The sequence below is a fragment of the Lithobates pipiens genome, unplaced genomic scaffold (assembly GCF_037356315.1).
Source record: "Lithobates pipiens isolate NorthernLeopardFrog02 unplaced genomic scaffold, aLitPip1_a1.2 Scaffold_3, whole genome shotgun sequence".
In the NCBI taxonomy this organism is placed as follows: domain Eukaryota; kingdom Metazoa; phylum Chordata; class Amphibia; order Anura; family Ranidae; genus Lithobates; species Lithobates pipiens.
The window spans coordinates 42,545,590-42,558,833 of record NW_027507790.1 but is presented as its reverse complement, the minus strand read 5'-3'; the positions used below and the strand labels follow the sequence as shown (position 1 = coordinate 42,558,833).

The 13,244-nt window shown below is 42.5% G+C and overlaps 1 protein-coding gene across 6 annotated transcripts in view; it reads left to right on the top strand.

Moving 5' to 3' along the window:
- The window catches only part of MED15 (mediator complex subunit 15), an 87,960-nt gene that overhangs the window by 57,271 nt on the left and 17,445 nt on the right, over positions 1-13,244 (top strand). For all 6 annotated transcript variants that reach the window (XM_077461563.1, XM_077461560.1, XM_077461561.1 and 3 more), the window contains 2 exons: positions 5,152-5,312; positions 11,172-11,338. In XM_077461563.1, the coding sequence (XP_077317689.1) occupies positions 5,152-5,312; positions 11,172-11,338 (328 nt within the window). The remainder of the gene's footprint in view (positions 1-5,151; positions 5,313-11,171; positions 11,339-13,244) is intronic.

Below are 13,244 nucleotides of genomic sequence, written 5' to 3'. Positions count from 1 at the left end.
ATTGACTGAGGTCAGATAAATATACATAACCCAGTGGCTAACCCTCCTACTCAGGCAGGCAAAAAAGAACTATGAATGACCAGGCTTAGGGATAGACCTGACCAGACCTGAAAAAAAATTGCTGCTCAACTGGAGTACATCAAACGGGGCATGGTGCCATGATGATTGAAGTGCCAATACCAGCCATTGCCCCCGAAAAACCTTATTTTCTGGCAGTGCCCCTCCCGAGACTAGAATCTGGATCCCCCCCTGACATCAATGTCATCTGCTGGGTGAAGCATTGGCACATGCTCTGCAGTCTGCATTTTAGATTAGAGTGAACTCCATCTGACTGCTCCTGTTTGCAAAGCATCATGTGTAACTTCAACAATCTCCTCTGATCTGGTCACCTAAGGCCATCCGATCCTAATCGGCAACAGCTGCCTGGGTATTTATCTAGGCCTCGCCTTACATTTGGCAACTTGTTGCATTGCTACGGGTGACCCTGAACCCATTCCTCCGACACCTACTGAGAAAACCAGCACCTGCAGTCTGGTTCCTGTTATTGTGGCTACATCATTGGAGTCTTCCTCAGCTTCATTAGGTGAGGGCAACTTCCCTCAGTTTTTGTTGTTGTACATCCAGTAAAACTTTTCTATCTTTAATTCCCCTGAACCTTTAGATCAGGCTGGCCCACTGGTCCCTGTGACACTCTGCTGTTGGTGAATCAGCCTGCCATCTCAAGCTTTGGGCCTTTTAGAGTGCCTACATCTGCAATGTCATTCGTATTATATTCTCTAGTCAAATTATTTCCCTATGCTTACTGCAAGCACCCTGAAGGGTCCTTGGTCCCTTGTGAGAAAGTGCTATAATCTTTCTCTGTTGAGAAGGAATTTGTTAAATGGTGGTCTGTTCCCACTGGATCCATTAGTGACTCAACTTAACAGGAACACTTCCGGACAGGTAGAAGGTCTGCTTACCTAGGATTCTGACAGGCAGATTCCCTCAACAAAAAACAAAGACGGCACACCAGCATAGTGGATCATCCCACAGCATTTATTTAATATAAAAACGGCATGAAATATACGTAGAAACGTGAATTAAAACCTTTTATCGAGCTACTTGTCTATAGCCCAATAGTCCCAAACTCGGCAGCCGCCACAAAACGCGGACCTCACCAGCATTTTGACTGGCTGAGGCATTTCGAAATATATACCTTCTTCATCAGAGCTCTGAGTATCTGCAGCCACTAGCGCAGTGAAGGCAAACCTTGGCCCTCCAGATGTTTTGGAACTACATTTCCCATGATGCTGATGCACTCTGCAGTGTAGTGGTGCATCATGGGAAATATAGTTCCAAAACATCTGGGGTGCCAAGGTTCGCCATTACTGCACTATAGGAAGGTATTCCAGGTGACTTCCCTTGTTCTGCCCTTAGGCGGGTGTACAACAAACATTCTTAGAAGTTCTGCTAAAATGCCTGTCCTTCAATTGTTGATGCTTTTCTGGGCCTGGAGACGATTAGGCACTTTTGATACCTATGGCTTGTGCTCAGGGTTAGGCAGGCTTATCAGAATTCTTCTGCTAATCCCAGCGACACCTTTGGGTGTTAGAGAATATTTTTGTTTCGTTTTTTTTTTTTTTAAGTTCCTTCTAGATGTTCCTATCTCGCTAGTCTGAGGATTAACTTGCATTCCTGCCTACCTATTGTGTGTTGTTTTTTTTTTTTTTTTTTTTTTTTTTTTCAGTTGACCACATCACGTTGTGGCTCTTTTCTTCCATATTGAGGAATTTGTTGCTATTCCACCTGTTTTGGTGGAATGTGGTTTCCCTGCTTCGTGCTGATTCATGTTCGGTATTCCCTTACATATGGGGTCATTTCCCGTCTCTGAGTATGATCTCTTCTATCCTAGTCTTGAGCTTCAGGTTGATCCTTTGAGCCCTGCACTTTCACGTGTTGGCAGGTTCATCTATTTTATTTTTATTTTTTTTATCAAACAGGTTCTTTATTGAACGGTAAGCAACCAAGTACAATCTGGTGACAGTATTTCACCTCAACAATTACATATCGTCAACCAGGAGCAAAGGAAAACCAGATACAGGAGCAGCACATGTAGTAAATACCACAACTGTTGAATAACTAAACTTGGCATAAAACCGATTGCTTGCTAAGGCTAACAGGGGTTACGATGGTCTGAGGACATTGCAGCAGCCGCATCTGAACTAGTTCACACCTGTAAAGTCAAGGGGTATCATACCCTCTCAAATTTTTCCAAGCACCCCCTATGCTGGTACACATATCTTTCAAAAATGTGTGTGTCGCAAACATTTGGTGTGAAGGAGGTTTGGGTGACTTCAAGAGCAGAAGAGGTAGTTTACAGGCTTGGAAGAGAGCTTGGTTAAATGCCACCCTTGTGGACTCTTCAGGTAAGAGATCCAATAAGTCTAGTAGGAAATACATAGAGTAATGTAGATTGGAACACCCTATTAAAGGTATCCAGGACAGCCGTCAAATAGCATTGGAGCTTAGGGCACCTCCGGAGAAGATGGATAAGGTTACCCCTATTTTGTTTGCATCTATAACACATAGGATCTGTAGGTTCACCTATCTAGTAGGGGGTTCCATCTCCATCGGTTTTAGATTTGAGCTTTGGCCATTCAAGCGGCAGCTGGGCTCCCCAGTCCTCTTTGTGGGGCCTTTTAGCGGTTGTTGCTGTGCTGCTCAGCCTATAGTTTGACATCCCAACCATGTCTGAATTCTTTTTCCCACATTGAACTAGAAAAACATTGGGATTTTTGTACCTGCCGTAAAATCTTTTTCTTGAAGGCCATTGAGGAGCACACTCTTCTTACCTTTTTTACCACAAAACTGAGGCATGGGTCCTCTCCTGCTGTAAGCAGCAGTATAACTAATTTTAACGCAAAATCAAATAGATGGTGCTGCGCTCCCTTAAACCAATAAACTAAATAAATTAATCCATAAAGTGCTAACCAATAAATAGATGTACATAAACTATCTGTGAATAGATTCTAATTACCGTGACCAATCGTGATCAGTGATTAAGGTGACTAGTGCAAGCAAACGTTCCAATACAAAATATATACATATATATATATATATATATATATATATATATATATATATATATATATATATATATATATATATATATATATATATATATATATATATATATAATGTGTGCAAAAAATATAAAATCGCATCAACCAAAACAAAATCGCATAAAATCACACGGTGATGGTGATAAATACAGATAAAATATCTCACAGGGTGTATATAGAAAATATAAAATATAAAATCGCATCAGCCAAAGCAAAATCGCATAGAACCACACAGTGATAGTAATAAATACGAGTAGATAAAATATCTCGCAGAGTGTGTATAAAATATTAGAACAGAACTTAAAGAGGAGCTGCACCTAAAAAAAAAATATTAAAAGCCAGCAGCTACTAATATTGCAGCTGCTGACTTTTAATAAAATCACACTTACCTGTCCCAGGTTCCAGCGATGTCGGCGGCAGATGACGAGCGATCGCTCGTCTCGCTGCTGCCACCGCCGCCATCCTCTGTCAGGGAATCGGGAAGTGAATCATGACGGCTTCACTGCCCGGTTCCCTACTGCGCATGCGCGAGTCGCGCTGCGCGTCTCTTATGGTCCCCCGCTGTGTCTCTGGGAACTGTGTGTTTCCCAGAACACAACGGGGGGGGGCGGAGCGTCTGCGGGGGTCTGCGGCGGTCTGGCCGGAAGTGGGTGCAGTTACCTGGATTATCCAGGTAACTGCACCCCCCTCCCCCCTGAAAGGTGCCGATTGTGGCACCGGAGGGGGGGAGGGATAAGATTAGCGGAACTTCCCCTTTAGGGTGAAGAACCGCTTTAATAATAGTGAATCACTCAGTGCAAAAGTAAATAAGTCTCTCAAACTGCGGAATAGATTAAAAGTGACAAAAAATCCACAAGGTGCTTCTCGTAGTAACAAGTGCAATACAACGCAAACTGTGCACACTCTGGTGTCTCTTCAGTGTCCCCCAGTTAGGGTGGCCCCTTACCTTACTGCTGTAAGGTGAACAGCATGTAGAGACCAGGGTCTCAGATGGTAAAAACGGTGTACCCTTAATTCCAAATGGGAGGTCTTATCCCCACATCAGGGTGTCAGACTGGCAGGATCTCACAGAAAGGGAAACAGGAGGGCTCCAAATAGTGAAGTATGTATACACTTTTTATTAATCAAACTCAAAAAATGGAGAGGTACTCACAAACAATCAGTTAAAAACGCCAGATATGCAGCTAAGTATTCCTTTAGTTTCTCAGACGTGACTTCCGGTATCCACAAACGCTTCCTTCCATAACTAATTTTGCATCTGAATTCCAGTGTCCCTCAATGGATACAAAAAAAAAAGGATTTTTACAATAAGTACAAAAAAAATTGCTTTGGTTTACTATTTCTTCCCCTAAATTGGTTGTCCCAAGGGTTTTCGCACTGGTTGCAGAGTGCCCACAGATATCCAATTATTTCCCAAGTATGTGTAGTCTCATTCCAAAAAATAACTTTTAGCAGAAATATAGCTTCTCTTTGTGTTCAAACTTAAATCCCAACTCCACCTTTTATCCAGTAGCCCAGCACTTTTTCTAAAACAAATTTAAGAATATGAAACTGCAGTACTCTCCACCTGTCCAGTGCTGTCCCCCTGTATATTCACTGTTTCAGCCACAGCTCTTCTCATGGAGTTGGTGAAGGCTAGCATCCTCCAGCCTAATTCCTTTGAGCCCTGACCATCAACATGCCTGCTAGATGCGTGTCCTCATGCTGGCTTAGACTCGCAGTACTCCTGGACAGTCCAGTGCTCACTTGTCATCACGAGTGCCACTCTATCTAGGAGAAAGGACCTATGCCATCACTGGACCGGACTAAATACTGCAGAAAAAAATAAGCATTTGTCTTCTCATGAACATGTCTGGTCAGTGTACTTCATTTATTAACAATGAAATCATTACTGAGTGTATGTAAAAGTGTGGTTGACTGCTATATTCCTGCAAAGTTATCCTTTTGAATTCATTTGGTCTATAGACTTTTGTGTGTACTTTGTATTAGCTTTTAGAAATTACATAAAGTTACATTTTTGTATGTTTGTTTTATTTCTTTGCCTCACTAGCCAACTCCTCCCCCACCAACTGTCCCTTCCACAAAGCAGCAATATCTGTATCAACCCCTGTTGGATGCAGTCCTGGCGAATATCCGATCACCTGTATTTAACCACTCCCTGTATCGCACATTTGCGCCAGCTATGACTGCTATACATGGGCAGCCTATCACGTAAGCACGTTTTTAATTTTGTTAGATCCAGAAGTCTTTTGTCATCTGATGTAGAGCTGCACAATTAATCGTCAAGAATCGTTATCGCAATCTTGACTAAAGTGTTTCACAATTCCTTCTATGCAAAGAATTCTCTCTGCTCTTCTGAAGCCACAACCTTCAAGAGAAAGGAAGAGAAAAACTGGGCAGTCTGCCAAGAATCGAAATTCTTTATCAGTTGAACTTGAGTATAAACATTGTAACAATTTGTCAATGGAATAGACTGTAAGTGAGAAAAGTTTAGCCACTTAAACACTAAACCTTTTTCTGACATTTGTTGGTTTCAAGTTAAAATCTTTTCTTGCTTGAAAATTACTGAGAACACACACACACACACACACACACACACACACACACACACACACACACACACACCCTAGAGAATAAAATGGTGGTTGTTGCAATTATTTTATGTCACACTGTATTTGTGCAGTAGTCTTTCAAATGCAATTAAAATAAAAAAACACTAACCAATAAAGTTAGCCCATTTTTTTTGTATAATGTGAAAGATTTTAAGTTGTGAGAATCGTGATCTTTTTTTTTTTTTCTAAGCAAAAAAATCAGGATTCTCATTTTGCCCAGAATGGTACAGCTCTAATCTGATGGTAATTGAAAGGAATGATTTTGTAAATTTTCTTATGTCCTAGACTAAAAATTGTATGAGTATATATGCCTTGTTCACACGGACATTCACCTGTGTGAGGCCCGTGTTTTGCCTGCATGGCATGCACCAGAGTTCAAAGCATTTGTGTCCAGGCAGTCCCATTCATGCACGTCATTCCCAATTTGACATACCCACATGCTGATCCCATAACTCCTGTTTGCGTTCAGGGATCTACGCTCACACAGACGTAAAATTGGGGCAGTAGCTGTGTCAGTTGACATAAATGGGACTGTCTGCAGTGCAGAAATACTGTCTGGATGCATGGAACACTTGTGCATCCCATGCAGGCAAAACAGGACCCTCGCACAGGTGTATGCTTAAGTATATCTATGTGAACAGAACTTTTAAGGTAAACTTTAGGCTAAAAATACATCTGCTTAAAAACACTGCTTCCCTCCGCCTCCTACCTATGCAGTATATTGTTTGTAAAAGAGATGATGGACAAGGGAGCTGAATTGCCAGAGCTGTGAGATCGCCTGCAGGCTTAAATTTACCCCAGCATTGTTGGCTCTCTCCACTCTTCTGCAGCAGCCGCTCACTGATGCTGATCATCACTGTAACAGCAATGTTTTGAACTGTCATGAATGGGTTACATTCATAACAGCTGTGTGATTACTAGTGATCTGTGATTGGCTACAGCTAATCACATGGCGCAGGGTGCTGTGATTGGCCCAAGTACCATGTGGGGGTTGTGGGCCAATTGCAGCATCACTCTATAGGAATCATAGCTGTTATGAATGCTTTGTTTACAATGTGATCATGTGATCGCATAGCCAGGAGTCGGTGGATACAGCGGTCGTGAGATCGGCACACTGTTTGCCCTTGGCTGGATGATGTACGTGATCCAGCCTACCTGTGACGCCCACCCGCAGTAAATGTACTGTGGGCAGGCATCAGCTAGTTAAATTCAATTAGCCAGAAGCCTTTGTTTTACCCTTTAATTTTGTAGTTTAGGAGATTGGAAGCTGTACCCAGACCCCACATTGTGTGGATGGCATTTAATGTTGCTTTGGCCACTGGATCTGGCTTGAGTACTCGCATTGGCATTTGGTGCAAATGTGTGCAATTAGATGCAGAGTGCTATACAGTTCCACGGCCATAGTCTATTTCTATAGAACCCAGACCCTGAAGACCCCTTGGGAGTATACCCACCATGACAGGAAAAGCTTGGGCCCTTTATAGCAACGTGGACAGGTAAGATGGGGTCACACTCTTTATTGCTTCTGTAGCCCTTATAGCAAGTACGAAACATAAGATCTCCATTGCGTTAATCAAAGACAGCTGTCTTTTAATAACTTTATTTTCTTGGTGTGTAGTACACATGACATTGATAGCTGCTGTACCCTACACATAAAAATTAAGTTATCCTGTGGTGCAGATTGACTATAATATCTCCATTACTTGCTTCACACTATTGTGTGTCCTGAATATTGTGTGTTTATACAAAACTATCAGGAAACTTGGATTGTGTTTTAAAAAAAACGCGCTCTCCAACGTTCTCTTCGCCAGAAATACTTGGGCCTAATTCTAAACACAGCCCAAGCTAAAGTCTTTCTTCCAGAAAACAAGTTGCATGCTCTCAAGACATCAGATCAGACACTCTTATGTGAAGTTCTCTGTTGCATTTCTGTTTTTCTTGGTAGCTTCCTTCGAGGTTGTTCTTTGTCCATTCCTGTTGAAACCACTCCAACACGAAAACATTTTTGTTGACCTGCAAAAAGCATGCTTCTTCTCTTGACCTACCCATGCTCCTATTCAGCCAAGCAAGGAATTCCTTCGATTGGTGGATCTCCCGCCCAGCTTTTTCAATGATAAGGGAAGGAAAGACTTCTCCCATTGTTAAGTGATAAGATACTGGGCTGGGTTAGGCATGTTCCAGCCCCACACAGTCCAGGGAACATGGTCATCACTGAAACGCAAGCTTTCCATCAACAGCCTGGTGCTCAGAGCAATAAGGATGGCTCTGTAAAGACCCCTAATCTGGGTGCAATCACAGTGCCATGGCTGTTGCCTATATGGCTGTGGCCTGATGGAAGCATGCCAGATAATCTCATGGATGGAGACTTTGTCCAATGATTTCTGCGGTCCACATCCCGAAAATGGACAGCTAGAATGCAGATCACCTTAGCCACCACTACTTTGAGATTGAGAAGAATGGACCCTTCACCCTGACCTCTTCAATCTTGTATGCCAGAGATTTGGGGGGGGGGGGGTGGTAGAGAGTCCAGATGTTAGATATCTTGGCCTCCAGATTCGACAAACTTCCTCTGTTGTGGCCAGAACCAAGGACGCTGTAGGGCTGGCGTCCGATACATTGATAATCCCTTGGTTTCATTTTATATTTATGCCTTCCTTGAAGTGCACATTCTACCTAATCTGCTTCACAAAACAGAGCAAGAAATTAAGTCTGTGTTTCTCATTGCACCTAACTGGCCCAAAACCTATGTACACCGACATACTCAAACTACTAGAAGATGACTCCTGGCTTCTCCCCAACAGGCCAGACCTACTGTCTCAGGGACCTCTATTCTATCTTCTCAGTCACTAACTTCAATGGTATGGTTGTTGAAGCCCAGGTCTTAAGAGACGGAGGAATCTATGAGCCACTTCCAGAAAGATCTGTTATCCTACTTGGAGATCCTTCTTTGCTTGGTGTGCCTAGCATTCTGGCCCTCCTGCAATCAGGACTTGACCAGAACTTGAGCTTTATTCAAGGTGCATCTCAGATCAGGCCTGCCTTACAGTGCCCTGTGCTTGCTTTGGACCTCAACTTGATTCTTTCTGCCCTTCAGAAACCACCCTTTAATTCCATCGGGAATATCCCTTTAGATCTCCCCTGCTTAGTGGGCTTTTTGGTTGCCATCATCTCTGCTAGACCTGTCTGAGTTGGCAGCTTTCTCTTGTAATGAGCCATTCCTCATAATGACCAGATAGTCCTACATCCAAGACCATCCTTCCTTCCTAAGGTGGTATCAGTTTTACACCTCAATGAAGACCTAGTCCTTCCATTCTTGTGATCTGCTTCAAAGCACCCAGAGAAAGCTGCTCTTCTTTCCTGGACATAGTTGAGCCATCAAAGCAACAACTTATTTTATGAGGAAGATGAGCTTCCTATTTGTCCTATCCTCAAGACCTTGCAAGGGACATCCTGCTTCCAAGTCCAATATTGCTCAAAGTTCTACAAGGTGGATGGTCCAATATTCTGAAGATGCAGCTTTGAAGTTTGGTCTGTTTATCGTTGGGGGCGTTTGGCCCCTTGGCACAGTTCTATTTGGCTAGTTTTTGCCAGCCGCCTAGAATCATTATTTAGGGATTTCCCAGGGTCTGTGGAATACTCTGCTTGTGCCATGCACTGCACAAATAGGAATTTTGACTTCTCTCTAAATTCCACATCTTGGAATACAGTACTGGACACAGGGTACTCTACATTGCCCCCACCCCTATGTTGGTCATGTGGCCTGGTATGGTCCAGAAAGGGGGGGGGGGGCGCTCTCATGTCCTCACCCCCCTTCCTTGCCTGCCAGGCTGTATGCTCGGGTAAGGGTCTGGTATGGATTTTGGGGGAGTCCAGTATGGGTTTTGTTCATTTTGGCGTGGGGGTTCCCCTAAAAATCCATACCAGGCCCCTTTTTTTTTTTCCTGAATTTTCTATTGCTGGCATTCTTTTGTTTACATTTTAGCTGTCAGTGGGGAAGCCAGCTGATGACTCATCGGTTGTTAACCACTTCAGCCCCAGAAGGTTTTACCCCTTTCCTGACCAGAGCACTTTTTACAATTTGGCACTGTCACTTTAAATAGTAATTAAAATGCTGTACCCAAACGAAATTTGTGTATTTTTTTTTACCCACAAATAGAGCTTTCTTTTGGTGCTATTTGATCACCTCTGCAGTGTTTATTTTTTGTGCTATACACAAAAAAGTGACACTTTTGAAAAAAAAAAAAGGTTTTACTTTTTGCTATAATATCCCCAAAAAAAGTTTTAAAAAAAACGAATTTCTTCATCAGTTTAGGCCAATATATATTTTACATATTTTTGGTACAAAAATCGCTAAAAAGCGTATATTGGTTTGCGCAAACGTTATATCGTCTACAAACTATGGGAAAGATTTATGGCTCTTTTATTTTTTATTTTTCTAGTAATGGCGTTGATTTGCGATTTTTAGCGGTATTGCGATCTGACAAATCGGACATGTTTGACACATTTTTGGGACCATTGACATTTATACAGCGATCAGTGCTATAAAAATGCTCTGATTACTGTGTAAATGATACTGGTAGGGACAGGGTTAACACTAGGGGCGATCAAGGGGTTAAATGTGTGTTCTAACTGTGAGGAGATAGGACTCAGTAGGAGAGGAGACATATCGCTGTTCCTACATAGTAGGAACAAACGACATGTCTCTCCTGACAGCACAGGGATTTGTGTGTCTACATCATTTTTTGACCGAACCGAATTGCATATGTTTACAAAAACACTTTAAGCTGTAAAACGCTTGTGAAAAGCTGCATAAATGCTTTAAAAAGGTGCATAAATGCCTGAAAAACGCTAGTAAATCGATCTGCTCAGGTGTGAATGGAGCTTTAGAATATCTCCTTGGCACAGTTTTGGTGTACTACCTTTTCTAATAACGTTATGACTTGAGCCACATTAATATGCAACTGTTGTCCTTATCTGAGCACAGTTCAATATTCATGTGACACTAGGGACAGCATGCAGCAAAGATACCCTGGGTTAGGAAACCCGCACTTTACAGTGCAATGAAGTCAGACTAGCTCAGAGTGCACTACCTTTCCTTCAGCCTGATTTATAAGTCACAGGGCATTATGGAAAGTTTTTACAGGCAAATTTCAGGTGGGCAATATAAAATGCTTTTAACAATTTTAAATAAATGAACAAAAAGTATGTTTTGTACTATTTGAATGGAGTTCTGCTTTAGTAGTGGTTACTTGGCTAAGAGTTCTTGATGCACGGTTATAAATGTTTATTCTATTCAGTTCATTGTTCTTCACCTAGAAACAATACATTGTATATTGGGCTCTAACCAATGTGTGTTAAAATTTGGCAGCAGATTAACATTAAAATGGACACATTCTGATTGCATTGACCTATTACTGCACATATGTACTTACCGTCAGTTTTGCTTTATTGTCTTTAGAGCTCAGATGATTGCTCCTCGAAAGCGAAAGTTTGAAGATGACGAGAAGCAGTCCATTCCAAACGTTCTTCAGGGTGAGGTTGCCAAACTACACTCCAGATTTTTGATAAATCTGGATCCCTCTCACTGCAGCAACAATGGGACTGTCCATCTTATATGCAAACTGGGTAAGTATTGTTGGTTGACATACTGAGACCAGCCTCTAGTGTCTTACATTAAAGTGGAGTTCCACCCATTTAAAAGTCAGCAGCTACAAAAAGTGTAGCTGCTGACTTTTAATAATCGGACACTCGCCTGTCCCACAGTCCAGCAATACAGGCACATGAAGCCTCGCTCCTCTCCCCCTCCTCTCCGCGGTGCCGGCATTCTAACTGTAGGTGCCTGACTGCGGCTTTAGAGCCAGGTGCGCACTGCGCGAGATGTGCTGTGAATGGGCCGGGAAATCTTCTGGGACCTGTGACGTGTCCTAGAAGATTGCAGGGAGGGGGGAGAGGTGAACTTTCTTCCGGCGCCAGTGAAGGAAGTGAAACTGGGTACATGTGGCATGTCAGGGAGTCACCAGCACTCAAAGCGTAAGTTCCATTTTTGGGTGAAACTCCACTAAGCAAGATAAATATACACCATGTGGCTGCATTCCAGGACTAAGCTATAAGCCTATAAATTACAAAGCGTGTTATGAATCAAGTGGAATAAAGACAGTCACTCATCCCACAAATAGAGCTTTCTGTTCGTGGTATTTGATCAGCTCTACTTTATTTTGTGGGGGGTTTTTTGCGCTATAAACAAAAAAGACCGACAATTAAAAAAAAAAAAAAAACTATTTTTGTACTTTCTGCTAAATCCAATAAATTTTTTTAGAATCAAATTTCTTCATAAATTTAGGTCAACATGTATTCTGCTACATGTTTTTGGTAAAAAAAATATCCCAGTAAGCATATATATTGATTGGTTTGTTTAATTGAGCGTTTAAAGCGTCTGCAAACTATGGGATATTTACTGGAATTTTTAATTCTCTCTCTCTATATCTATATCTATATCATATATATATATATATACGGCAATCGGCAACTTATAGCGGGACTGCGATATTGCGGTGGACACTGACACTTTTGACACTTAGTGGTAACCAGTAACGCTAATACAGTGATCAGTTCTAAAGATATGCTTTCTCCCTGTACCAATGACACTTGCTGTGAAGGGGTTAAACTTCTAGGGCGATTGAAGGATTAATTGTGTTCCTAGCCAGTATTCTCTTTACTAGGGAAGAGATGGATTTTATTCCATCCCTACGCCCTGTCAAAATGGAAGTCTGCCTTGCTTACATAGGCAGAGCTCCGATTTTTTTTTTTTTTTTTTTTTTTTATTAAATATGCACAACCACCACCCTGTGGAAGTAATATTGCTATGATGTGGTCAGCAGGTGGTTAACCACTTCAGGACCGCCGTATTGCCATTGTACGTCAGCACAATGGCACAGGCAGGCACAATCACGTACATCTACGTGATTGCCTTCCAGCGGGTGGGGGGTCCGATCGGACCCCCTCCCGCTGTTTACGGCGGTCCGATTCGGTCCAGGAGCGCTCCGTGATGAGGGGATGGCCGTTGGTTTTCGGCCACCCCCTCTGGATCGCTCCTGGCCAATGAGAAGCTTCCTCCCCTGTGTATTGTTTACACAGGAAGGAGGAAGTGATGTCATTCTCCTCGGGGCGGTCTTTTTGACCGGACTACGAGGAGAAGACTAAAAGTAAGTGTGCACCAACACTACACTGACATGTAGGTACACACAGGCACACAAACTCCCCCCCCCCCCAGTCACAGTGTCACTGATTGCATTGATCATTTCTTTACTGATCAATGCATTCAGTGTCAGTTGTGACAGTAAAAACTGTCAGGACAGTTAGTGTTAGGTCCAGGGTAGCCCCCTATCACCCCCCAATAAAGATTTAACCCCCTGATTGCCCCTAGAGTTAACCCTTTCACCCCCTTTTGCCAGTGTCACTAAGCGATCATTTTTCTGATCGCTGCATGTGTCGCTAGGTAGCTAGTTATTTTTTTAGGTTCACCGCCAGGTTT